Source organism: Vulpes lagopus, chromosome 12 (assembly GCF_018345385.1).
Source record: "Vulpes lagopus strain Blue_001 chromosome 12, ASM1834538v1, whole genome shotgun sequence".
Classification (NCBI taxonomy): Eukaryota; Metazoa; Chordata; class Mammalia; order Carnivora; family Canidae; genus Vulpes; species Vulpes lagopus.
Genome location: NC_054835.1, coordinates 12,980,584 through 13,005,236, shown reverse-complemented (window position 1 = coordinate 13,005,236; position 24,653 = coordinate 12,980,584). Strand labels below are relative to the sequence as shown.

Sequence of the window (24,653 nt, the reverse complement as noted above, 5' to 3'; positions counted from 1 at the left end):
TTTTGATTTGTGATTTTCAGCAGCCCCCATGGTGGCAAGTGGTGCACACATGGGAGAAGCAGGAAGGTATGTGGGCGCCCACAAGCTAGTGGTGCACATTGGTCAGGGCATCTAGGAACAAGGAGCTGCAGGCTGTACTGACAGTGGCTGGGGTCCCCACCTGACACATATGGGCCAGGTCCAGGGGGACTGGCCAACTGGTGGGACTCCTGAGGCACCGGGGAAGCCACTGTAGGAAGGAGCCACCTTGAGCTGCAGAGTAAAACCAAAAGTGGAGTTTAGATGCAGAAGGTCCAAGGAAGGTCCCGGCACCAAAGACCTCTGGGTGTGCCAGGGTCTGAGGCACTGGGAGGAGGTCTGGAGTGTGGGCCACCTGCCTCTGCATGTGGGAAGCTGGAGCACTGTGTTGAGCACCAAGTAGGGAATCCCCCCGGGGGACCCCTGTCCCTGGCACAGGGGCACCTGGGGTGACCTGTGTGCCTGTCCTAGGCACCGGTGTTCTAACACAGATGAGTCAGCAGGATACGGTTTGGATTGTTTGAATTCTGTGGCATTTTCAGGTGGTGAGCATGTATCAGGTGGTTGGGCCTCTAGCCTTAAGGCTCTGTGCTCAGGTCTGGACCAGCAACCAGGCTGCAACTGAGTCCCGTGTGTGGATGTGACACTGTATCACCAAGGCACTCTGACAAGTATCCCCCCAGCCAAGTGATGCTTCAGATCCTTTAAGTGTCTGAAAAGTCTGAGGGTGAATGGCTCCTGCAGGAACAGGTTAGCTACTCTATGCCCTGCCTGGGGAGAGCCCATAGCTCCTTTCCTCGTTTGTTCCCCCCCTTCCTCAGGCTTTGTCCACTTCACCCTGCAATGTTGTCCCAGACCCCTGAGTGGCCTCCTGCGGTCTGGAACCCTCAGGTCCTCAGCAAGGAGGAGGAGGGAGAGCCCCCCATCACCAGTCTGAAGAGTAACTGGCCTTCCTTTGCAAGCCCCAACCTCTGGGCAGCATTGACCTCCAGGGTGGCTGGACAGCGACCCAGCCACAAGGCTGCTCCCCGGTGCTGGGTGTGGGGTGCTAGCAGGGCAGCCACACTGTGAGAGCGTGCAGGGTCCTGACCAGGCCCTTGGAAGACTAGGCTCCCAACTGTCCTGTGGTCAGCATGCCATTCACCCTGCCAGGCTTCCAGGACAGCTGGCCCTAGGAGGGAGGGGCAGTAGCCAGATGGCTGGACGGCTGGCCAGGTGGATGGATGGCTGCCCTTCCTGGGAGTGAGGCTAACGGGTAAGTATCACTTTGTAAACAAACAAGCAAGACGGCTCTTCCTGATGGGCTCATCTTTCAGGGGGAGAAATGCAGAAATGAGACACCTCTGAAGGGTCCTACCCGGGGAGAAGCTGGAGCAGCACCTGGAGAGACAGCACACTGTCCCTTGTCCCCTGTGCAGAGGCAGGAGCTCCATGAGACCCCTGAAGAGGCTTGAGGCGGGGAGGGCAGGCCACCTGTGGGGAGAGCATGGGTTGGAGCCCACTGACCCTGCTCCCAGCCCTGGCCCCAAGTCCTGCCTTTTCTCAACAGCACTGTGCCCCAACGTTGTCACCCAGCGGCGCCTGGCCACTCTGCGCTACCTGTGCTATAAGCGGCTTGTGGAGGTGGGCATGCCAGGCTGTGGCAGGTGGGGGGCTCCGGGTAAGGTGCTCTCCGGCTCCTGGGGCTATCACTAGGAAAGGTCACCTTGGTGCTCACTTTTGCAGGGAAGCATGTCCCAGGAGAACTGGACTGACCATGTACAGGTGAGTCTGTCCATGCCCACCGCGCCCCTGGGGCTTCCCGGGCACGAGCTGGGGGTGCTAGGGGAGGGCCTGGGGGACAGGCGGCCCTAAGACAGTGTGTGTGCACATGGACCAGGCCTGCAGGCCCAGGCAGCTTTCACATCAGCCCGCGGCTGGCTCCACTCCTCTGATGTCCCTGGGAGGTTGCAGAGCAGGCAGTATAGATAGAAGGCTTCTCCCCTCCCAGCATAGATGCCGCACCTTGACCAGGACTCAGACACAGACCTTGGGTCTGCCCACCCCTCTTGGAGGGTGCAAGAGGCAGATGCTGAGGGACTGGGCTTCGTGTGAGGACCCCCAGGTGAGGCAGGGCCAGAGTGGCCAGGGATCCTGGACGCTCTGTTAGTGTACAGAGCCCCCCGGTGGTGGGGGAGGCGCACTTTGTTGGAAGTTCCACGGTGTTCACTGAGGGAATATTCTAGACCATCTTTGAACACTGTCCTTGCCCGTACCTCTGGGCCCCCAGAGGCCTGGCGAGAGGTGAGCCCGGGCCCCCAGAAGGAGGCAGCTGCCCCTTGGGGTGATGCAGGGACCTAGACAGGGTTGGACTGCACAGCCACACCTGGGTCTTGGGGGCCGCAGAGCCCAGCAGGACAGCAGCCTGGATGGGACCATCTAGGAGCTTCTGTCCCTCAGGCCAAGCTGGAGGTGGGGCTCATCATGGACATAGCGCTGCCTCTGGCCCTGGGTGGAGAGCTTCAGAAGAAGGGGGGCTGCGCGGGATCCGAAGTGTAACATGCCACAGAGCCATGGGCCAGTTAGTGGGGTGGGGGCCTGTCCCTTCTGGATGAATAGTCTGGTGGCCAGTGTCCTGAGTGGCATCCAGCCGGGGGCAGCACTGAGCTGCCCACCCCCCCCCCACCCCCCACCCCCCGGAGTGATGGGTGTGTGAGGTGAGTGGTGAGTCACCAGAGAGGAACGTGGACCCCCGGGGAAGGCCCGGAAGGCTGGTCCCCCCTGGGTGCCAAGGCTGAGGCAGCCGGAAGGGCAGCGGACATCCTGAAGAATGTGGAGGGGTTTCCACATATTGTCGTCCACGTGGGAACCCGCAGCCTGCGGGAAGCGGATGGCCTGAGGCTACTTGGGGGACAGAATCCCTGGGAGGGGGCCCTGCCTGGACCCGGCAGGGGCTCCTCAGAGCACATGGAGGCCCCTGGGGTCAGAAATCCAGAGGACAAGAGTCTCAGAGTCCCAGGGAGGGTGGGGTCCTGGCCCCCCACCCGACTCACTGCAGCCTCTGACCCTATGGGCTCAAGGACTCAGTCAAGATGGGGACTCTCCTTTGGAGCCCTACTGGTACAGGTGGCTGGGCCTGGACACGGGTGGGATGCCTGTGGGCCACATGGGTTCCACTCCTCCTGTGTCCACCCTGTGGACTGGGGATGCAGGACGGTCCCATGGCCCCACCTTCCCCTGAGCATGTTGGCAGCCCAAGGGTGGGGGTGAGTGGCCTGAGGTGTGGACAGCCTCAGGTCAGGAGCAGGCCCTACCCTTCAAGGATGGAGAAGGAGCAGGGCCAGGCAACGTTCTAGAAAGACAGTACCAGGCTCAGTTCTGGGGACAGGACCAGAGAGGGCCTGGGACTTGGACATGGGGAACCTGGGGCCAGGCAGTCAGGCGGCTGCAGACATAGGACCATCCAGCCCCACCATGCGCGGGCCCTTGTACAACAGCTTGGTCAGCGCAGAGCTCCATTGTGGGGGCTTCCGTGGCCCTCCTTCAGAGAGCAGCCTCCGCCAGAGGTCTAGGGGCTATCAGGACTGTCGCAGCCCCTCGGGGCAGAGCCAGGCAGTCCAGCGCACCCATCTGTCCCTCAGTGCCTGGTTGGGCAGGACGAGTGGCTGCAGGAGGAGCTGCTTCGGCTGCTAGCCTCTACCGACAACGAGGCCGCAGCTGCCCAGTGTGCCCTGGACCTCTCACTGCCCGAGGAGCAGCTGTCGGCCCCTGTGGCTACAGAGCTACACCGGCTCAAGCTCCAGGAAAAGTGAGCACCCCCAGCTCGTGAGGCTGGCAAGGGGAAAGCGCATGCCCCCCACCCCTTGGGAAGGGCCCATGAGTCATGGATGTCAGCAGTCAGGGAAGAAGGGGACATATGTTCCTGCTCCTGGGACACAGACATTACAGAGCCCAGGAGGCAAGTGCCCCTCCTGACCAGAGCCCACAGCCAGGCCCAGCACCCGGCCCAAGGCACCCACAGTCTGCAGTCGGGGAGGGGGAGCATGAAAGCGGGATCCGGAGGACCCAGAGCTGCCCTGCCCCACTGAGGTCTGCTCTGGGCCTGGCCTGGCCAGGAAGCAGGGGGCGGGTAGTGGTGCCACAGCCTCTCTCCTTCCAGGAGGGCCGAGGCACCTCTGGAAGACAGAAGGGATGGTTACTACCAGCCGCCCATCTGCAGGGAGGACATCCACTTCCTGGCCTCTTGGAAGGACCTGGCCCGGCATGAGGCAGAGCTCCTGCAGGTTCGTGGCTGGCTCCAGGCCCCACCAGGCCTGGACGTCCACCGTGCCCCTGCCCCCAGACACCCATGCAGAGCAGGGCACGCATACCAGCCCACTCTGAAGGCCCAGCTGCAAGTATTGGGTGCCTGCCCCGGGCACTTGGCAGCGGCCCCCCACCTGTAACATCTCCACACCTGCCTGTGCCAGGGTTGGGCTCTTGGCCTGAGGGTGCAGGTGCTCTGATTCCTTCCGTGTGGAACGAGGGGCAACCAGGGCACAGGCCCAGCCCCGGTCATGTAGGATCCCACGGGGCTGGTCAAGCCTTCCCAACTGAGATTCCCTCACCTCAGCTTCATCCTTGAGGTCGGGGGGCAGGCTGGCCGTGCCTTCGGCCACAGCCCCACAGCCCCAGGTGGGCCTCACCAGCTCTCTACAGCCTGACCAGGTGGTCGGTGTGGACCTGGAGTGGCGACCCTCATTTGGCACAGGGGGCCGGCCCCAGGCATCAATCATGCAGGTGGCGGTGGGGGGCCGTGTGTTCCTGCTGGACCTGTCTGTGCTCTCACAGCCAACAGGAGGCCAGGCGTCTCAGGCCTTCTGTAGGCTGGTGTCCCAGCTCCTCTCTGATCCCTCCATCACGAAGCTAGGTAAGCAAAGCCCTCGCCCGTCGGTGGGAGGGTGCTGGGGCGAGGCCAGGGCCCTGTCCTCAGGTGTCCATCCCACTGATGGCCTTCCCTGCACCCTGCAGGTTATGGGATGGCAGGGGACCTTCGGAGCCTGGGTGCTTCCTGCCCCACCCTGGCTCATGTGGAGAAGCAGCTGCGGGGCGGCCTAGACCTGCTGCAGGTGCATAGGCAGGTCAGCGGACAGGGATGGGGACCAGGACAGGGTTCTTCACCACAGACTGGTAGGCGTCTGTGAGTCAAGACATGGTCGTGGCCTGAAAGCACCTTTGCATCGGCCACCGGTCACCAGGCTCCCTGGGAGGGAGTGTCACCATGTGTCCCCATGCTTTCCCCAGAACCAGCCCTGCTTTGGATCCCTCTGAGTTCTCAGCACGTAGTTTTGGGGGCTCAGGTGGTAACCCCAGAGCTGTGGGCAGGTCACTGTGGCCGCAAGGCCCCCCTGTACTGCCTGTCCAGGCTGTCTGTGCCCCTTTTTCCGTGCACAGGTTACCAGGAAGGGTCAAGGGCCTTCCCCAGGACAGGGCCACCATGTGAGACAGTGACGGTGTGAATGATGGCCATCCATTCTCCAAGGCAGGCCTCTCACCCTCGAGGGCTTCTGTCTTGGCAGATGCGAATAGCAGATATGCCAGCTCTAGGCAGGGGTGGGGCCAGGGGTCTGCGAGGCCTCAGCCTCCTGGTGCAGCAGGTGCTGGGCAGGCCCCTGGACAAGGCACAGCAGCTCTCCAACTGGGATCGGCGCCCGCTGAGTGAGGAGCAGCTGGTTTATGCAGGTGTGCATACCCTCCCTTCCCCCACACCCCATGCCCCATACCCTGGGGGCTGAGGCTGACCCATGCCCACCCCAGCTGCTGATGCCTACTGCCTGCTGGAAGTGTACCAGACTCTGTGCAGAGAACCTGCCAGCTTCTCCCTGTCTGAAGACCTGGTCAAAAGCCTGAGGCCAGGACACAGCGAGAGGTCAGGGCCCCAGGAGCTGCCCCGCCTGCAGGTGGCCCCAGCCTTGGCCTGGCAGGTGAGCGAAGCCCCTCAGGGTCCCTTTGCTCCCAATTTCAGGGAGGGTCACTGTCCTTAAAACAAGGGCCTTACAAGGGGAGGCCTGTGATGAGGCAGGCCAGCAGCTTACAAGGGGGCCCAGGTCCCTGCCTGGAGAGAAGGGAGGCATGGCAGCGGTCAGTGTCCTGGAGGACAAGCCCGACGTGGCCCTATCCCCACACCAGGTCTCACATGCTCCCACCCAGGTCCAAGGGCAGCATGTGGCACAAACTGTGTGGGTCCCGAGCCCCCCGCCCCCAGGAAACATGTGGAGGCCGTATTGGGGGCCCATTTTGTTCATCTGCATAGAGAACATACCACTCAAGATTCTTTTCAAAGTTTAAAAAAAAGAAAGGGCTGAGCACTGGGCACTCAGGGATGGGGTGGCAGGGGGAGGCGTGGACTGCTGAGCCAAGCCACCTTGCAGGAGCCTGCAGCCAAAGAGGACATGGCCCCAGGAGTCCCAGCCAGGGCCTTCCGTGTGGTGTGTGACAACATGCTGCAGGGACTAGCCCGGAGCCTGCGCTGTCTGGGCGTGGACGTGCTGGCGCTGGGCACCGAGGATGACCACCGCAGGGCGGCAGAGGTGAGCATGCCGGGTCTGTGCCCCCCACCCCAGGGCTCGGGGCTCTTCTGTCTTCCTGTCCTGGGGGCAGGAGCTGCGTCTGCAGCTGCAGGGTGGGCCCGGGACACCCCTGGGTGTCTGCCAGCTGTGACCCTTCCAGCTCTTTGGGGTGTGCCTGCCCCCACCCCCAGCCTCTGTCCTGCGGCCACTGGGGACACTGCACAGAAGGCCAGAGCCAACTTGTGGGGACTCCCGGCTCCAGGGCCATGGAGAATATCTGGGCAGGGGGTGGGGGGAGTCCCAGGACTCAGGGGTTTGAACGTAAATGGAAAACTCTTTCACGGGTTTGTGGCAACAGAACTCACATGCAGCTCACACACCATCAGCCCCCGCCCCGTGCAGCCTGGCCACGGCTTCTGTGTGTCTGTCCGTGTGGTGGTCTCTGCATGGCTGGCGTCATTCACTCAGCACCGTGTTTCCGGGCTCATGTCTATTGTGTGCGTGTGTGTCTCTCTCCTTTTCATGACCACGTCGCACTCCATGTAGGGGTGGCCCATAGTCCCCCTGCTGCGGACGGTCACCTGGCTGCTTCTGGCCCTGGACCTCCGAGTCACAGTGCTGCGAAAGAGCACAGACACGGCCGTAATGTCACTTTCATTGTTCATGTGTGGTTTCTTTTATATGTTTGCAAACATTCTTGTGAGAAAGCATCCCCAAGCTAACCAGAGGGCTGGCTGTGGCTGCAGGTCAGGGCCCAGGACCCCGGGAGGTGGGGTTTGCCGGCCGGCCAGGGGCTTACAGCTTGAGGGTACCACAGTTCCCTGCACCAGGTGCCCTGGGCACAGGTGGGGCTGCCACGTGGGGCTCAGCTTCCCTAATCCCTCTAGCACACACAGGCGGGTTTTCGTCACGCCGCCCCCATGAGTGAGGAAGCTGAAGCCAGCAGAGTGGGGGGACCTGCCCTAGCTGCCTGGTGCCCCCTGGGTGCTGGAAGGAGGGGAGGGCTGGGAGAACACAGGCCCTGCCTGGCTGGAGCCGCACCTCCTGGGCCAGCCCCTGGTGCCCATGACAGCTGGGGGGCTCCCTGCCTGGCCCCTCGTGGGCTGGCCCGGTCCTGGTATCCAGGGAGAAGTGGGTGCTCATGCCCAGCCTGACCCTGGCCCCCGTCCCTGTACAGGACACCTGTTTCCCAACCAGGGAGGGGCTGAGACCTGGGTGGCCAAGTGGGCTCCTCAGGACCCAAGACCAGGGTTAGCAGTCAAGGAGTTGAGGAGCCAGCGAGGAGGCACAGGGGAACCTAGCTCCCTACCCCAGGTGTTAAAACTACCCCAGGTGTGACTTCACACAGCCTGACAGCAGTTAAAGATATGACTTACCGATTGACCTTAAAACAGAGATTACCCTAAATTGCTGGGGTGGGCCCCCTAGGAGGAGGGAAGGAGCCAGGGTCCTGACAGTACCTCATGAGCCAGAAGTGGGTTCTACCCCAGAGCATGGCTGCCAGCACCTCGATTTTGTTGTAAGCCCCGAGCGGGGAGCCCTGCAGCCATGGCGACCGGGCCACCACAGGGCCATGTTTGGGCTTGTGGGGAATGTGGCACTGCCCTGGCACATGGCTGCAGACACGAAGGAGCTTTGAGAATGGGTCGTGGCTGGGGCATTATGACGGGGGCCTGGCCAGCCCTAGAGGCCTGCGAGTGGATGGCAGCAAAGGTCAGCCACGGGGTCCAGGACATGCAGCCGAACCGCATGGCACAGAACACACGGACTCTGAAGTGTCATGGGAGAGATGCCCAGGCCTCTCTGGAGGCCCAGGAGGCAGCCCTCATGGGTGGTCCTTGTCTGGCCGCCCCGCCCTGGATGTGTGAGCCCCTGGCCGTGTCCTGGTCCTGGACTCCTGTCAGCCATGCGGTTTCCAAAATCCCTTAACATGTTTCTATTCAGCCCTTTGATCTAAGCCTCTAACAAATTCTGTGTTTCCACTGGGGTCTGCAGGGGAGGAGGCTGCATGCCTGTTCGCTGGCCAGTGGGATACATGTGTCCACTTAGGGCACCTTCTTTGTGGCCTCACAGGGGCAGGGCCCTCAGGCTTGTTCCGCAGCAGGACTTCCTGCATCCCCCTGGCTGTTTGGTGTCCTCCTCTATGGACCCCCCTGAGTCATATGTTTCCATGTCAAACCTCTGATTAGATGAACTATGTGTTTTGTCCAAAAGCAGGTTGTTGGGGACACCTGGGGGCTCTATGGGTCAGGCATCCGACTCTCAGGTGTCCTGATTTTGGCCCAGGTCATCATCTCAGGGTCATGGGATCCAGGCTAGGTGCTGAGCAACGGGAACCTGTGCTGGGTTCTCTGCCCCTCTGCCCTGTCCCCTCTATGTGCACATAGCTGTCTGGAAGTGAGCAGGTTGTACAGAAGAAGGCCCCATTTATACCTTCCGTCTCGTGCACTGTTAACACACTGGCAGACATGTTCTGGAGCAGAAAGGACAGTCTGCAGCCAAGGGCCCAGGACATCAGGGGTCAGCTCCCTGGCACTGTATCAGGTGCTTGCCAGTCTCTCTGCCCCGCGCTCAGGGCACACATCCTGGGGCCTCCTGCCGTCTCTAGTCACATGGCTGCAGGAGAGGACAGGGCTCTCATCAGGTGCTGGGAGATTCCAGTCTGGTGGGACGCGGAAACACAGACCAGCTGATGTGTCACAAAAGCAACGGGTTTACATCAGGCCAGGGACAGCCCTGCACACCTCAGCCCCCAGCAGAACCAGAATCCCAGGAGAAAGTCCACAGGCTGGTTACTGCTCAGGGCCCATACTGTTCCCGCCAACTGCAGATGTGCCCAGCCCGCTCCCCCTTGCACCTCTGATGGGCGCTACTGCCCTGGGCAACACTCACTGACACACTCGATGATCCCCAAGTGGCTCCAGAGGACAGCGTTCAGGATGCATCCTCTGAATGGGGCCTGGGGCTCTAGGCCCGGCCCTCCGGTCTGCACCATGAGGCATGGGACAGTCATCACCACAGTCCCTGCGGCAATGGGGCAAGTTACTCAACACATTGCCTTCCCGGGATGCCCGTAGTTGAGAATCGGTGGGAAGAGGAATGCTGGGTGAGCATACATCACTGCCCCAGGACATTCTTAGCAAAGGCACAAGGACGTGGGAGCAGCTGGCTGCTCTGGCTGAGCCAGGCAAAGTGGCAAAGGAAGGAACGGGTGTGGGCACTGCACTTCCCGCTCTGGGCCGCAGAGGGACAGAGAGCTTCTGCTCGCCCCGACGCAGCCTAGGAGCAGAGAGAACAGGCAGCCAGCCCCAGGCTCTCCTGCGGCGGCGTCACCACCTGTGTCAGCCCAACCATGTCGCCAGGCCTGTTGCTGTGAAATCCTATTTCACGTATCTTAAGTTGCTCTTCCCTGGCGATCAACATAGTGGAGCCGCTTTTCCTGTTCATGAGCTGTTGGCACCTTGTTCTGGGCCAGGCCTTGTGAGGAGGCAGGCAGCACAAGGCCCTTACCCAGGCCTGCGTGCGAGGACTCACAGGCCTCAGGGGGGTGTTGTGCTTCTGTCTGGGCATCAGCAGTCCTGGCGCTGGCCCGGCAGAGGTGCCCATGTGCCCAGCCTCAGGGCCAACCTCAGGCACCTGGCAGCCACGGCTTTTCCCAAGAGACAGAGATACAGCGCCCATGGCCATGTGTCCTTGCAGCCCAAGCGGGGGGCTCCTGGGGCCCTGAGTCCGCGCCTGAGCATGACTCTGTGCCGATCCTGCTGCTGAGTGGGGGGACCCAGGTGCTGGCGGACTTCAGCTCGCGTACCCCCCAGCGCCTTGGGGGGTTTGGCTATTCATTGTGGCATCTGAAGGGTGGGGGGAGTGCAGGCAGGTACAAAGCTCCACTGGGACCTGCGCCAACCATGCATCATGGGAGGTGGCGACATATCTGTAATTCTGGAGCCTCCATCCACCTCCGACATGGTGTGCGACCTTGCCACGAGCCCCTGTACCATGTCATCAACTCACCCGGGACCCAGCCTCGGCGTGGGTCACTCCCTGGACACCTTGCCCCACTGTCCTCAGTCCTGCAGAACTGGCGTGTGCTCCTCAGGGCTCCCCTGACTGCCGTGCCACCTTGAGTGGCGCTATTTCCCTTCCTTCCTTTCCAAACCTTCCAGTTTCTGCTTTTTGCCCTTCCTGTCACGTCCAGTCCAAGTTGGAGACGTCACTTGGGAGCGGCAGGGGCACGGGTCTCATCCCATCCCTGGGGCCCAGAAGCCCTGGCAAGGTGCACATCTGCCGCTGCTGGGATGCCCATGGGGCTTGGCCCCTCATGTGTGTCCACTTTGGCATTTCTAGCCTGGACCCCCTGTGCTTCTGGGTCAAACCGCCTGGCCCAACACGTGGCCTGCTTCCTGCACCGCTGGCTCTGGCTGGACAGTCCTATTTGGGAACCAGGGCAGCTCAGCAGGAGCGCATCCCCCACCCCCATCACCTCCTTTCCTGGCCTCCGGCCTCCGGGTAAACAAGCAGAGGAGCCATCCCTCTCTCTGCAACTTTGAAGAACATCTGAATTATCTTCCCCTCCAGTGCTGGCTGCCTTCCTGCAGGGCTTCCTGGCCTGATGTGTGACAGGAGGGAGTTTCTTGGGCTGATTCTCTTCCATCTAATGATTATAGGATCATTTAGCTGTCTGCATCTTCTTGAGCCACTTTTGGTAATTTCTGTCTTTCTCTGGAATGTGTCCATCCTGCCCACCATTCCAGATACATGCGGCTATTGGTATTCTCTCTCTGTGAGTCCTGCCCGGTGTGTGGCTCTGTTCACACTCCACTCTCACTGGTGCATACTTGTGCTCCATCTTTTCTCTTGATCTTACAGAGATTTGTCAATTTAATAAGTCCTTTCAAATTGGGAGCATTTGGTTTGTTGATCCTATTGCATTTTTGTTTTCTATCTCATTAATTTCTACTCTTATCTTTATCATTTCCTTCCTTTTGCTTTTTTTGGGGTTATTTCCAAGCAGAGTGCTTAGCTCCTTAATTTTTAGCCTTTTAAATTTTATGATGTAAACATTGAAGACCATAAATTTTTCCTTGAAGTGCTATTTTTCACTGCATTCCATCACTTTTGGTATGTAGTACTTTTACTATTTTATAGGTCTAATAACTTTTGAGTGCCCATTGTAATTACTTATTTGATTTAAGAGTTCCTTAGAAGGCTGTTTTTCAATTTCAGAAAGCTTAAAGTTTTGGAGCTTTTTAGCTGCCTTTTTAAAATGGATTTCTAACCTAACTGTATAGTAGTCAAGCAGCATAGTCTATAATCTGCCAATTTAGAGATCTCTGAAGACTTGCTTTGTGGCCAAGTAGATGACCCCCCCTTTATAAATATTCCATGAGGATTATAAAAGGATACATATTCTCCTCCAATTATGCTTATTTCCATCTCTCTCTCACACACATGCACACACACTCAGTAGATCAAGCTTAATTAATGTGCTGCTCAATCTATATCTTGTTTGGTTGTTTTTTTGTTTGTTTGTTTGTGGGTTTTTTTGCTTAATTCTCTGAACTGTAGTCCCCTAGGATGGTGAGTTCATCAAATTCTTCTTATATTAGTGTCAGAATTTGCTTTATATGTTTTTTGTTTTTTTAATTTTATGATAGAGAGAGAGAGAGAGAGGCAGAGACACAGGCAGAGGGAGAAGCAGGCTCCATGCACCGGGAGCCCGACGTGGGATTCGATCCCGGGTCTCCAGGATCGCGCCCTGGGCCAAAGGCAGGCGCCAAACCGCTGCGCCACCCAGGGATCCCGCTTTATATGTTTTTAAATTGTGTTATTTGGTGCATATGTATATATTTTGATAATTCTTATTTCTTCCTGTTGAGTGAAATCTTTTATAATTATGAGGTAAGCTTCTTTGGCTCTGATAATGCTTTTTGCCATAAAGTCTATTTTAACTAACATTGACATCATTTCTCCAGCATTCACTACTTAGTATTTATATATCATTCCTCACCTTTTTCTTTCAACCTTCTTTTACCCTTATATATTATATATTTCTTATAAATTATTTCTAGCTGAATGTAAAAAAAAGTCTAGTTTGACAATCTTTGCTTTTCAGATCATGAGTTTAGTCTGTTTACACTTAATGTAACTGCTGATATACCTTGGGTTCAGCTGTACTATTTTGACTTGTGCTTTCTGTTGATCCCACTTTTTCTGTTATTTTTTCCCCTTTATTAACATTCTTGTAGCTTTTTTTTTTTATCTTTGTTCTATTTTTCTATTAACTTGAAAGTTAAAAATTCTGCTTCCATTCTTTTAGAAATTACCCTAGAAATTTTAACATTTATATTTGAGTTAACATTGTCTGAAGTTAAATACGAGGATCTTAGAACAAGTCAACTTTCTTTTTTTTTTAAGATTTTATTTATTGGGATCCCTGGGTGGCGCAGCGGTTTGGCGCCTGCCTTTGGCCCAGGGCGCGATCCTGGAGACCCGGGATCGAATCCCACATCAGGCTCCCGGTGCATGGAGCCTGCTTCTCCCTCTGCCTGTGTCTCTGCCTCTCTCTCTCTCTGTGTGTGTGTGACTATCATAAATAAATAAAAATTTTAAAAAAAGATTTTATTTATTTATTTATTCATGATAGACATAGAGAGAAAGAGAGGAAGAGACACAGGCAGAGGGAGAAGCAGGCTCCATACCAGGAGCCCGACGTGGGACTTGATCCCAGGACTCCAGGATCGCACCCTGGGCCAAAGGCAGGCGCTAAACTGCTGAGCCACTCAGGGATCCCCACAAGTCAACTTTCTTACTCCTTTCCCAACTATTAGTATTTTGACACAGTGTGATTTTTCTGAATTCTGCAAATCAGACATTATCACATTTGTTTTATGTATTTGATGGTTTTAAGAGTTTATGATGTGTGGATGTGCATATGCACAGAGCTTGCTCCAAGAAAAAGTAAGTTCTTTCTTGCTAAAAGAACGTCTATTGCCACATCCTTTCTTTTTTTTTTTAAGATTTTATTTATTTATTCATGAGAGACACGGAGAGAAACAGAGAGGCAGAGACACAGGCAGAGGGAGAAGCAGGCTCCATGCAGGGAACCCGATGTGGGACTCGATCCTAGGTCCCCAGGATCACACCCTGGGCTGAAGGTGGTGCTAAACTGGTGAGCTACCCAAGGATCCCTGCTACATCCTTTCATTGGGGGCTATTTTTCCCTGAAAAATCTCTATGCCTTCTCTCTTCTAAAAGTGAATGTTACTGGGTTGATAATTATAGTTTGACAAAAATTTGAAAATAATACATTGTTTTTTAGTGTCTGTCATTGCTTTGAGACGTTTCCCATCAGTCCTTTGTCATTTCCGTGTGGATAGTCTGTATTTTCTCTTTACTGTCCACTCATTTGGTTCTTTCCTCACGTTTACTTCAGTTGTTCATTTATTTTATTTTATTCATCACATAGATGTGTATTTGTTTTCACTACAAAATAACCACTTGCTTTATTGCTTTTTTCTTATTTTTTATAATAAAATACACAAAGCATTGATCATTTTAACTATAAGTGTACGATTTAGTAACATTAAGAGCAATCACAGGGACGCCTGGGTGGCTCAGTGGTTGTGCGTCTGCCTTTGGCTCAGGGCGTGATTCTGGAGACCTGGGATTGAGTCCCACATCAGGCCCCTTGCATGGAGCCTGCTTCTTCCCTCTGCCTATGTCTCTGCCTCTCTCTCTATGTCTCTCATGAATAAATAAATAAAATCTTTTTAAAAATTTTTTAGAAAAGGGCAATCACAGTGTTGTATACCCATCACCACTATCTAGTTCCAAAACTTTTTCATCATCCCAAACAAAGGCTTTGTCCCCATTAAACCATCATTCTCCAGCCCCCAGCCCCAGCCCCTGGCACGCACCATTCTACTTTGTCTTTAAGAATTTGATTTCTCTGGATATCTCATATATGCAGAATCACATACTATTTGTCTTTTTGTGTCCAGATTATTGCACTCAGCACGATGTCTTCAGAGTTCATCCACACTGTAGCAGGTGTCAGAATTTCCTTCTTTTTTAAAGCTGTATAAATTCATGTGTGTTTACCCATTCATCTGTTAATAGACACTTGGAACGCTTGGGTTCTTTCCACATTTTGGCTAGTGTGAATAATGCTACTGTGCTTCTTGTGTACAGGTATCTGTTCACATTTTTGCTTTCAGTTCTGGATATATATATATATATATATATATATATATATATATATATATATTTAGTGGTAGAATTCCTAGATCATATGGTAATTCTACATTTAACTTTTTGAGAAACTGCCATACTGTTTTCCACAGTGAATATAGCACTTTATTACACCTAGCAATGCATGAAGGCTTTAATTTCTCCACATCCTTACCAACACTTATTTTGCTTTAAAAAAAAAAAAAAAGCCATCTTCGGATGCCTGGGTGGCTCAGTGGCTAAGCGTCTGCTTTTGGCCCAGGGTGTGATCCCCAGGGTCCCAGGATTGAGTCCCACATCAGGCTCCCCACAGGGAGCCTGCTTCTTCCTCTGCCTGTATCTCTGCTTCTTTCTGTGTGTCTCTCATGAATAAATAAATAAAATCTTAAAAAAAAAAAAAAAGTTGTCTTAACAGGTGTGAAGTTGCATCTCTTGTGGTTTTGATTTGCATTTCTCTAATGATTAGTGACGTTGAGCACCTTTTCATGTACTTCTTGGCCATCCATACATCTTCTTTGGAGAAGCATCTAGTTAACCCCTTACCCATATTTAATTGCTTTTTTGTTGTTGTAGGAATTTTTTCTATATTCTGGGTATTAATCCCTGAACAGACACAGGATTTGCAAATATTCTCACTCACTCTGTGGGCTGTCTTCTTACTTGTTTTGATGGTGCCTTCTGATGTGCAAGAGTTTTTAATTCTCATGAAGCCCAATTTTTCTATTTTTATTTTTGTTGTCTGTGTTTTAGGTGCCATGTCCAAGAAATCACTGCCAGATCCAAGGCCATGACATTTCCCCTGCCATGTTTTCTTTTAAAATTTTATGATGTAAACATTGAAGACCATAAATTTTCCTTGAAGTGCTATTTTTCACTGCATTCCATCAGTTTTGGTATGTAGTACTTTTTACTATTTTATAGGTCTAATAACTTTTGAGTGCCCATTGTAATTACTTATTTGATTTAAGAGTTCCTTAGAAGGCTGTTTTTTCAATTTCAGAAAGCTTAAAGTTTTGGAGCTTTTTAGCTGCCTTTTTAAAATGGATTTCTAACCTAACTGTATAGTAGTCAAGCAGCATAGTCTATAATCTGCCAATTTAGAGATCTCTGAAGACTTGCTTTGTGGCCAAGTAGATGACCCCCCCTTTATAAATATTCCATGAGGATTATAAAAGGATACATATTCTCCTCCAATTATGCTTATTTCCATCTCTCTCTCACACACATGCACACACACTCAGTAGATCAAGCTTAATTAATGTGCTGCTCAATCTATATCTTGTTTGGTTGTTTTTTTGTTTGTTTGTTTGTGGGTTTTTTTTGCTTAATTCTCTGAACTGTAGTCCCCTAGGATGGTGAGTTCATCAAATTCTTCTTATATTAGTGTCAGAATTTGCTTTATATGTTTTTTGTTTTTTTAATTTTATGATAGAGAGAGAGAGAGAGAGGCAGAGACACAGGCAGAGGGAGAAGCAGGCTCCATGCACCGGGAGCCCGACGTGGGATTCGATCCCGGGTCTCCAGGATCGCGCCCTGGGCCAAAGGCAGGCGCCAAACCGCTGCGCCACCCAGGGATCCCGCTTTATATGTTTTTAAATTGTGTTATTTGGTGCATATGTATATATTTTGATAATTCTTATTTCTTCCTGTTGAGTGAAATCTTTTATAATTATGAGGTAAGCTTCTTTGGCTCTGATAATGCTTTTTGCCATAAAGTCTATTTTAACTAACATTGACATCATTTCTCCAGCATTCACTACTTAGTATTTATATATCATTCCTCACCTTTTTCTTTCAACCTTCTTTTACCCTTATATATTATATATTTCTTATAAATTATTTCTAGCTGAATGTAAAAAAAAGTCTAGTTTGACAATCTTTGCTTTTCAGATCATGAGTTTAGTCTGTTTACACTTAATGTAACTGCTGATATACCTTGGGTTCAGCTGTACTATTTTGACTTGTGCTTTCTGTTGATCCCACTTTTTCTGTTATTTTTTCCCCTTTATTAACATTCTTGTAGCTTTTTTTTTTATCTTTGTTCTATTTTTCTATTAACTTGAAAGTTAAAAATTCTGCTTCCATTCTTTTAGAAATTACCCTAGAAATTTTAACATTTATATTTGAGTTAACATTGTCTGAAGTTAAATACGAGGATCTTAGAACAAGTCAACTTTCTTTTTTTTTTAAGATTTTATTTATTGGGATCCCTGGGTGGCGCAGCGGTTTGGCGCCTGCCTTTGGCCCAGGGCGCGATCCTGGAGACCCGGGATCGAATCCCACATCAGGCTCCCGGAATTTCCTTCTTTTTTAAAGCTGTATAAATTCATGTGTGTTTACCCATTCATCTGTTAATAGACACTTGGAACGCTTGGGTTCTTTCCACATTTTGGCTAGTGTGAATAATGCTACTGTGCTTCTTGTGTACAGGTATCTGTTCACATTTTTGCTTTCAGTTCTGGATATATATATATATATATATATATATATATATATATATTTAGTGGTAGAATTCCTAGATCATATGGTAATTCTACATTTAACTTTTTGAGAAACTGCCATACTGTTTTCCACAGTGAATATAGCACTTTATTACACCTAGCAATGCATGAAGGCTTTAATTTCTCCACATCCTTACCAACACTTATTTTGCTTTAAAAAAAAAAAAAAAAAAAAAAGTGAATGTTACTGGTTGATAATTATAGTATGACAAAAATTTGAAAATAATACATTGTTTTTTAGTGTCTGTCATTGCTTTGAGACGTTTCCCATCAGTCCTTTGTCATTTCCGTGTGGCATGGAGCCTGCTTCTCCCTCTGCCTGTGTCTCTGCCTCTCTCTCTCTCTGTGTGTGTGTGACTATCATAAATAAATAAAAATTTTTAAAAAAGATTTTATTTATTTATTTATTCATGATAGACATAGAGAGAAAGAGAGGAAGAGACACAGGCAGAGGGAGAAGCAGGCTCCATACCAGGAGCCCGACGTGGGACTTGATCCCAGGACTCCAGGATCGCACCCTGGGCCAAAGGCAGGCGCTAAACTGCTGAGCCACTCAGGGATCCCCACAAGTCAACTTTCTTACTCCTTTCCCAACTATTAGTATTTTGACACAGTGTGATTTTTCTGAATTCTGCAAATCAGACATTATCACATTTGTTTTATGTATTTGATGGTTTTAAGAGTTTATGATGTGTGGATGTGCATATGCACAGAGCTTGCTCCAAGAAAAAGTAAGTTCTTTCTTGCTAAAAGAACGTCTATTGCCACATCCTTTCTTTTTTTTTTTTAAGATTTTATTTATTTATTCATGAGAGACACGGAGAGAAACAGAGAGGCAGAGACACAGGCAGAGGGAGAAGCAGGCTCCATGCAGGGAACCCGATGTGGGACTCGATCCTAGGTCCCCAGGATCACACCCTGGGCTGAAGGTGGTGCTAAACTGGTGAGCTACCCAAGGATCCCTGCTACATCCTTTCATTGGGGGCTATTTTTCCCTGAAAAATCTCTATGCCTTCTCTCTTCTAAAAGTGAATGTTACTGGGTTGATAATTATAGTTTGACAAAAATTTGAAAATAATACATTGTTTTTTAGTGTCTGTCATTGCTTTGAGACGTTTCCCATCAGTCCTTTGTCATTTCCGTGTGGATAGTCTGTATTTTCTCTTTACTGTCCACTCATTTGGTTCTTTCCTCACGTTTACTTCAGTTGTTCATTTATTTTATTTTATTCATCACATAGATGTGTATTTGTTTTCACTACAAAATAACCACTTGCTTTATTGCTTTTTTCTTATTTTTTATAATAAAATACACAAAGCATTGATCATTTTAACTATAAGTGTACGATTTAGTAACATTAAGAGCAATCACAGGGACGCCTGGGTGGCTCAGTGGTTGTGCGTCTGCCTTTGGCTCAGGGCGTGATTCTGGAGACCTGGGATTGAGTCCCACATCAGGCCCCTTGCATGGAGCCTGCTTCTCCCTCTGCCTATGTCTCTGCCTCTCTCTCTATGTCTCTCATGAATAAATAAATAAAATCTTTTTAAAAATTTTTTAGAAAAGGGCAATCACAGTGTTGTATACCCATCACCACTATCTAGTTCCAAAACTTTTTCATCATCCCAAACAAAGGCTTTGTCCCCATTAAACCATCATTCTCCAGCCCCCAGCCCCAGCCCCTGGCACGCACCATTCTACTTTGTCTTTAAGAATTTGATTTCTCTGGATATCTCATATATGCAGAATCACATACTATTTGTCTTTTTGTGTCCAGATTATTGCACTCAGCACGATGTCTTCAGAGTTCATCCACACTGTAGCAGGTGTCAGAATTTCCTTCTTTTTTAAAGCTGTATAAATTCATGTGTGTTTACCCATTCATCTGTTAATAGACACTTGGAACGCTTGGGTTCTTTCCACATTTTGGCTAGTGTGAATAATGCTACTGTGCTTCTTGTGTACAGGTATCTGTTCACATTTTTGCTTTCAGTTCTGGATATATATATATATATATATATATATATATATATATATATATATATATTTAGTGGTAGAATTCCTAGATCATATGGTAATTCTACATTTAACTTTTTGAGAAACTGCCATACTGTTTTCCACAGTGAATATAGCACTTTATTACACCTAGCAATGCATGAAGGCTTTAATTTCTCCACATCCTTACCAACACTTATTTTGCTTTAAAAAAAAAAAAAAAGCCATCTTCGGATGCCTGGGTGGCTCAGTGGCTAAGCGTCTGCTTTTGGCCCAGGGTGTGATCCCCAGGGTCCCAGGATTGAGTCCCACATCAGGCTCCCCACAGGGAGCCTGCTTCTTCCTCTGCCTGTATCTCTGCTTCTTTCTGTGTGTCTCTCATGAATAAATAAATAAAATCTTAAAAAAAAAAAAAAAGTTGTCTTAACAGGTGTGAAGTTGCATCTCTTGTGGTTTTGATTTGCATTTCTCTAATGATTAGTGACGTTGAGCACCTTTTCATGTACTTCTTGGCCATCCATACATCTTCTTTGGAGAAGCATCTAGTTAACCCCTTACCCATATTTAATTGCTTTTTTGTTGTTGTAGGAATTTTTTCTATATTCTGGGTATTAATCCCTGAACAGACACAGGATTTGCAAATATTCTCACTCACTCTGTGGGCTGTCTTCTTACTTGTTTTGATGGTGCCTTCTGATGTGCAAGAGTTTTTAATTCTCATGAAGCCCAATTTTTCTATTTTTATTTTTGTTGTCTGTGTTTTAGGTGCCATGTCCAAGAAATCACTGCCAGATCCAAGGCCATGACATTTCCCCTGCCATGTTTTCTTTTAAAATTTTTATAGTTTTAGCTCTTACAATTTTGAGTGGTTTCTTGAATTCTTCAAAGATAACTAATGATTGTTTAGAAGTGTGCCAGATACAGCCCTGTTTGGCATTTCTGTGCACAACCGCTGTCGCTTCATTTGTAGGTTTACCCCTCCAATCTGTGAGTCCTTTTGCTGTGACACTTGTGGACTTTGATAATTTCTTTGTTTTCTGACACACTGAGACATTCCAGCTTCATTCAACTTTCTGCCTTAGCCCTGGAATCAGCTATTTCTCAAAAAAAGCCCCAGTCCCCTTTCCACCTATTTGGAAAGCAGTGTGGCCACAGGTTGCTCCCGGCTATAGGGTTAGGTCTTATTTCTGGGCTTTTGTGATAGCCAGAGTGATGAAATACTTGTCAATATATACGTATAAGAAATTCAGGGATCCCTGGGTGGCGCAGCGGTTTGGCGCCTGCCTTTGGCCCGGGGCACGATCCTGGAGACCCGGGATCGAATCCCACGTCGGGCTTCCGGTGCATGGAGCCTGCTTCTCCCTCTGCCTGTCTCTGCCTCTCTCTCTCTCTGTGTGTGACTATAGTGAATAAATAAATAAAATCTTTAAAAAAAAAAAAAAAAAAGAAAAGAAAAAGAAATTCATAGTGAAGCTTTCTATTGAGGACTGAAGCCATGGGGTAATTTCCTTAGCTTTAATTCAGACCTCACCTCTCTCCACTGAACCCAACACAACACAAGCATAAGCTGTTTTTGTCACAGTTCACACACGAACGTTTCCAAGTACAATGCCAGTGTTACCACCACCAGTAAAATCGCTACAGGACTTTATGTTTGGTCTGTAGCGTAGTATCTGGAGATATGCGATCGATTTACTGTGCTCTCACGTCCCTCATAATGCTTCTTTCTGTGCCGTTCATTTGTTTCACCTTCTTTGGATTTTTAGAGGTTGCTTTTAAATTTTTTTTTTTTTTTTTTTTTTTATTTATTTATGATAGTCACAGAGAGAGAGAGAGAGAGGCAGAGACACAGGCGGAGGGAGAAGCAGGCTCCATGCACCGGGAGCCTGATGTGGGATTCGATCCCAGGTCTCCAGGATCGCGCCCTGGGCCAAGGGCAGGCGCCAAACCGTTGCGCCACCCAGGGATCCCTAGAGGTTGCTTTTAAATTAAGTTTTTGTTTGAAATTATGTAAAATGTTTGTATGATTCTAAGACCAAATCTATAGAACAAAGCTGTGGCCCAGGATGGGCTGCAGGATCCTGATGGCTGCTCGGGCCCCAGGCCGAGGCAGCTCTGGGGGACAGGGAGGGGCCTAAGGAAGATGGGGGCTAGGGTGCCCCTCACCTGTCCCACCTGCCCATCTGCCTCCTACACAGGTTGCCAGGCAGGAGGGAAGAATCATCTTGACATCTGGGCTGCCGTACCACAAGGTGAGGGCCCCAAAGACAGCTCACACCTGAGCCTCATCTTTCCCAGGGAGCCTCAGGTGGCCCTCAGACCACCCCTCCTTGGGGTCTTACCATGGGGCTGATGGGAGTGGGGGCTGAGCTGGCAAGGGGGTGCTGGAGAGGCTCTGGGTTCTGTGGCTGCAGCTCAGCAACCATGCTTCTGTGTAGCTCCGGGCCCAGGTCGGGGCTGGGCGCTGCCTCTCAGTGGACTGTTCCCTCAAGGCCCGGCAGCAGGTGAAGGCCGTGCTCAAGCATTTCAACGTGTGTGTCACCCACGCAGACATCTTCAGCCGTTGCCAGGTGGGTCCTTGTGTGCCCCAGGCCTGCCTTGGGCCGGGCTGTGAGCCCCAGGGCTGTCAGCCAGTCACTCTGTGATAGGCGAAACCTGGCACGTCCCTGGCTGATGGCGGGACAGCAAAGGCCACGTGCTCTTGCAAGCATTCACCACCACTGCCCTCTCTGTGGCATTTCCTCCTCTTCCACCCACTCCCACTGGGGCCAGGAGGTGGCAGGGTACTGGGACTGGCAAAGCCAGGGAGCAGCTCACATGGGACATCCGCTCCATCTGGCCATTTCCTCCTCAGTCCAGGGCCGGCCTCCCACAGGGCTTCTAGGGGAGGGAGAGGGAGCCCACAGAAGCTGCATCTGGCTGGGGGGGGTTTGCGCATTTTCGGAGGGCAGTGTCCACACCACAGATAGCCACTGGGTCTGTCCTGACATCAAGAAAGGTCTGGGTGAAGCAATGGCCAGGTCAGGGTGGCTGATTCCAGGGTGAAGGTCTGAGAGGAGTCTGGGGCCTGGGTACTGTCTGCTGATTGGGCTGGGAGGGGCGCCTGGGGGCACTGTCTGAGCTCTAGCCTGTGTGGCTGGGGGGGGGGGGGGCAGGCTGGGGCGGGCTGTTCTGGTGGGGCCTCCTCTGCAGGGGGCAGTGGGCAGAGGGCCATCCTAGCACCCCCGGGGGTTCCTTGTACAGAGTGCTGGCTATTTGGGGATATTTTGGGGTTGGAGCCATGCTGAAGCTCCACCGGGAGCACCTCCTCAAGCCCAACTGTTTGGTGGAAGCTTGGCTTCACCTCCACGGTGCCAGGAGGGGTGGTGTACTGCCAGGCAGGGGGACCAGGCAGATTCGCTGCTACTGCTGGGCAGGTGCGCAAGAGGGCCGAGCCAGAGAGAGGGCCAGAGGGCTGAGAAGGCTTCATCCAGATCCTGGAGCCCAGGGCGGGGCCTCAGGTACCCATCAGTGCAAACCCCCCCAGCGCTGACAGGGTGGCGGGGAGGGGCCTTTGCCTCCAGTGAGCTCTTCTGCCTCCCTTTGTGCTCCAGTGACAAGTGTTGTAAAGACCCCAGGACATCCGGGATGCCTGGGAGGCATTTTAATGAGCTTTTCAGAGCCTCTGCTGCTAAGTTTTCTTGAGAAAACAGGAAGTTGGGTAGCTGGGAGGAAACCCCCCACTGGCGCCCCGGGAAGCCTCGTGCAGGGGAGCAGCCTGACCTCCTTCAGGCCCGCGAGGGAAGAACGTCCAGGGCCTCCCTGCCCCGTCCATCCTGTGTGTGCTCCGTCCTGGCCCAGCAGTTGCAGCCCACGGGCCCAGGGTCCCCCTGCCCTGCCAGGTGGCAGGATGCAGGCCGTTTGAGATCACCTGGAGGGTGCCACATAAAGCCAGCTGAAATGCTGGGAGGCAGAGCGGCACCCGCCCTCAAAGGGGGTCCGGCCAGTGCCCAGGCCAGAGAGGTGGCCACTCTGCCTCCCCAGGAAAGAAGACAGCCCGTGGGGGCCGGTGGGGGTGCTCTGGGGCTGCTGGTATCTATTCTGATTTCAGTAGGAGGGGTAGAGAGAGACCCCTGGGTAGAGAGGTGGGAGACCTGGGAGCCACTGCTGGGCCTGCAGGATGACAGGTGGCTTGCACCTGATATAAGCAAGAGAAGATGCAGAATATAATTTAAGGATGCGGTTGGGTTCCTAGGTTTTAGGCTTTGCCCCTAGCCAGTGGGTCTGAGCTCCGTGGGGTCTGATTGGTGCACCAAGCCCTCCAGACTGGGGAGGGACACAGAGGACAGGAACATGGGCAAAGGGACCAACCCACTGCTCATCTGGGGGCTCTGCCCGCAGTGCCCATATTGGCAGGACACACGCATTCAGCACAAGGCCAGCTGCTGAGGACAGAGGTAGGGCCCTCAATTTGGGACCACGTGGCTGCAGAGAGCGGCCACCCTAGGACCAGAGGACGCCCAGAGCTGGAGTGGGTGGGGTGGGGACCCAGCAGGGACCTGTGTATGTGGCTGTCGGCCAGGGTTGGCCACAGCATGGGCAGCAGGTGGGAACACAGGGATGAGACTGTGTATCGGCCCCTGATGGGCCTTTGTCAACACAGGGCCCGGGGAGCCCTCCAGCCGGTGGCCTCCACTGAGCTCAGCTCCAGAAAAATGTGTGCTGGGTGTGCCCCAGGGCGGGACCCTCGCTGGGTGGCTGGTAGCTGTTCAGGAGGGTCCATGAAGGAGCCTGAGGAGCCTGAAAAACCAGCGGTACGGGGCCGGTGCCAGGGGACAGGATTCCTGCATTGGACCAGCGTGCTCACTAGGGGAGGGGGTAGGAGGGCTGAGCTTATCATGCGGCAGTGAACACTAGTGCTGAGGCCTCAGGCCAAGTCCCTACCGAGGTTCTCAGGCTAAATCCCCGGTTACTGCACAGGAGCACCAGGTCAGGTGGGCCTCTAGCCACATTCCCACTGTGTGCTTGGAGCCCGCCAGCCACAGTGTCCCACTGAACTCCAGGAACTCAAGCCTGAGCAACAGCCAGGAACGGCTGAGCACCTCGTCCTGAACACCAGCCCCCCTATGCCCAGCCCGGTGCCGGGGGGAGGTGCCATCCTCGGGGCCGGGCAGGGTGGACAGCAGCACACACTGGACACTCCAGGGTGGTAGCTGGGGCGGGGGCGGCACAACATGGTGACTGGGCCGGCTCCGCGAGCTCCCTGTGACTGCTGGCTCACGGCCCCTCTGGACCTCAAGAGGTGCTGCCTGGTGATCAGCAGAGAGTGTCATTGTCAGGACTGACCTAGGTTTGGCCCTGGGGGGCCTGAACTCTCCAGCTGGTGGCTCAGAGCCTCCACTGCTCC

The 24,653-nt window shown here is 52.2% G+C and overlaps 1 protein-coding gene across 11 annotated transcripts in view; it reads left to right on the top strand.

Moving 5' to 3' along the window:
- EXD3 (exonuclease 3'-5' domain containing 3) overlaps nt 1-24,653 on the top strand; it is an 86,578-nt gene that overhangs the window by 46,286 nt on the left and 15,639 nt on the right. For 7 of the 11 annotated variants that reach the window (XM_041724274.1, XM_041724271.1, XM_041724269.1 and 4 more), the window contains 11 exons: nt 1,568-1,641; nt 1,744-1,782; nt 3,639-3,805; nt 4,157-4,280; nt 4,696-4,906; nt 5,008-5,117; nt 5,556-5,718; nt 5,794-5,960; nt 6,408-6,566; nt 21,466-21,519; nt 21,706-21,837. In XM_041724274.1, coding sequence (XP_041580208.1) covers nt 1,568-1,641; nt 1,744-1,782; nt 3,639-3,805; nt 4,157-4,280; nt 4,696-4,906; nt 5,008-5,117; nt 5,556-5,718; nt 5,794-5,960; nt 6,408-6,566; nt 21,466-21,519; nt 21,706-21,837 — 1,400 coding nt within the window. The remainder of the gene's footprint in view (nt 1-1,567; nt 1,642-1,743; nt 1,783-3,638; nt 3,806-4,156; nt 4,281-4,695; nt 4,907-5,007; nt 5,118-5,555; nt 5,719-5,793; nt 5,961-6,407; nt 6,567-21,465; nt 21,520-21,705; nt 21,838-24,653) is intronic. The other 4 variants (XM_041724275.1, XM_041724270.1, XM_041724273.1 and 1 more) reach the window with 4 other exon arrangements.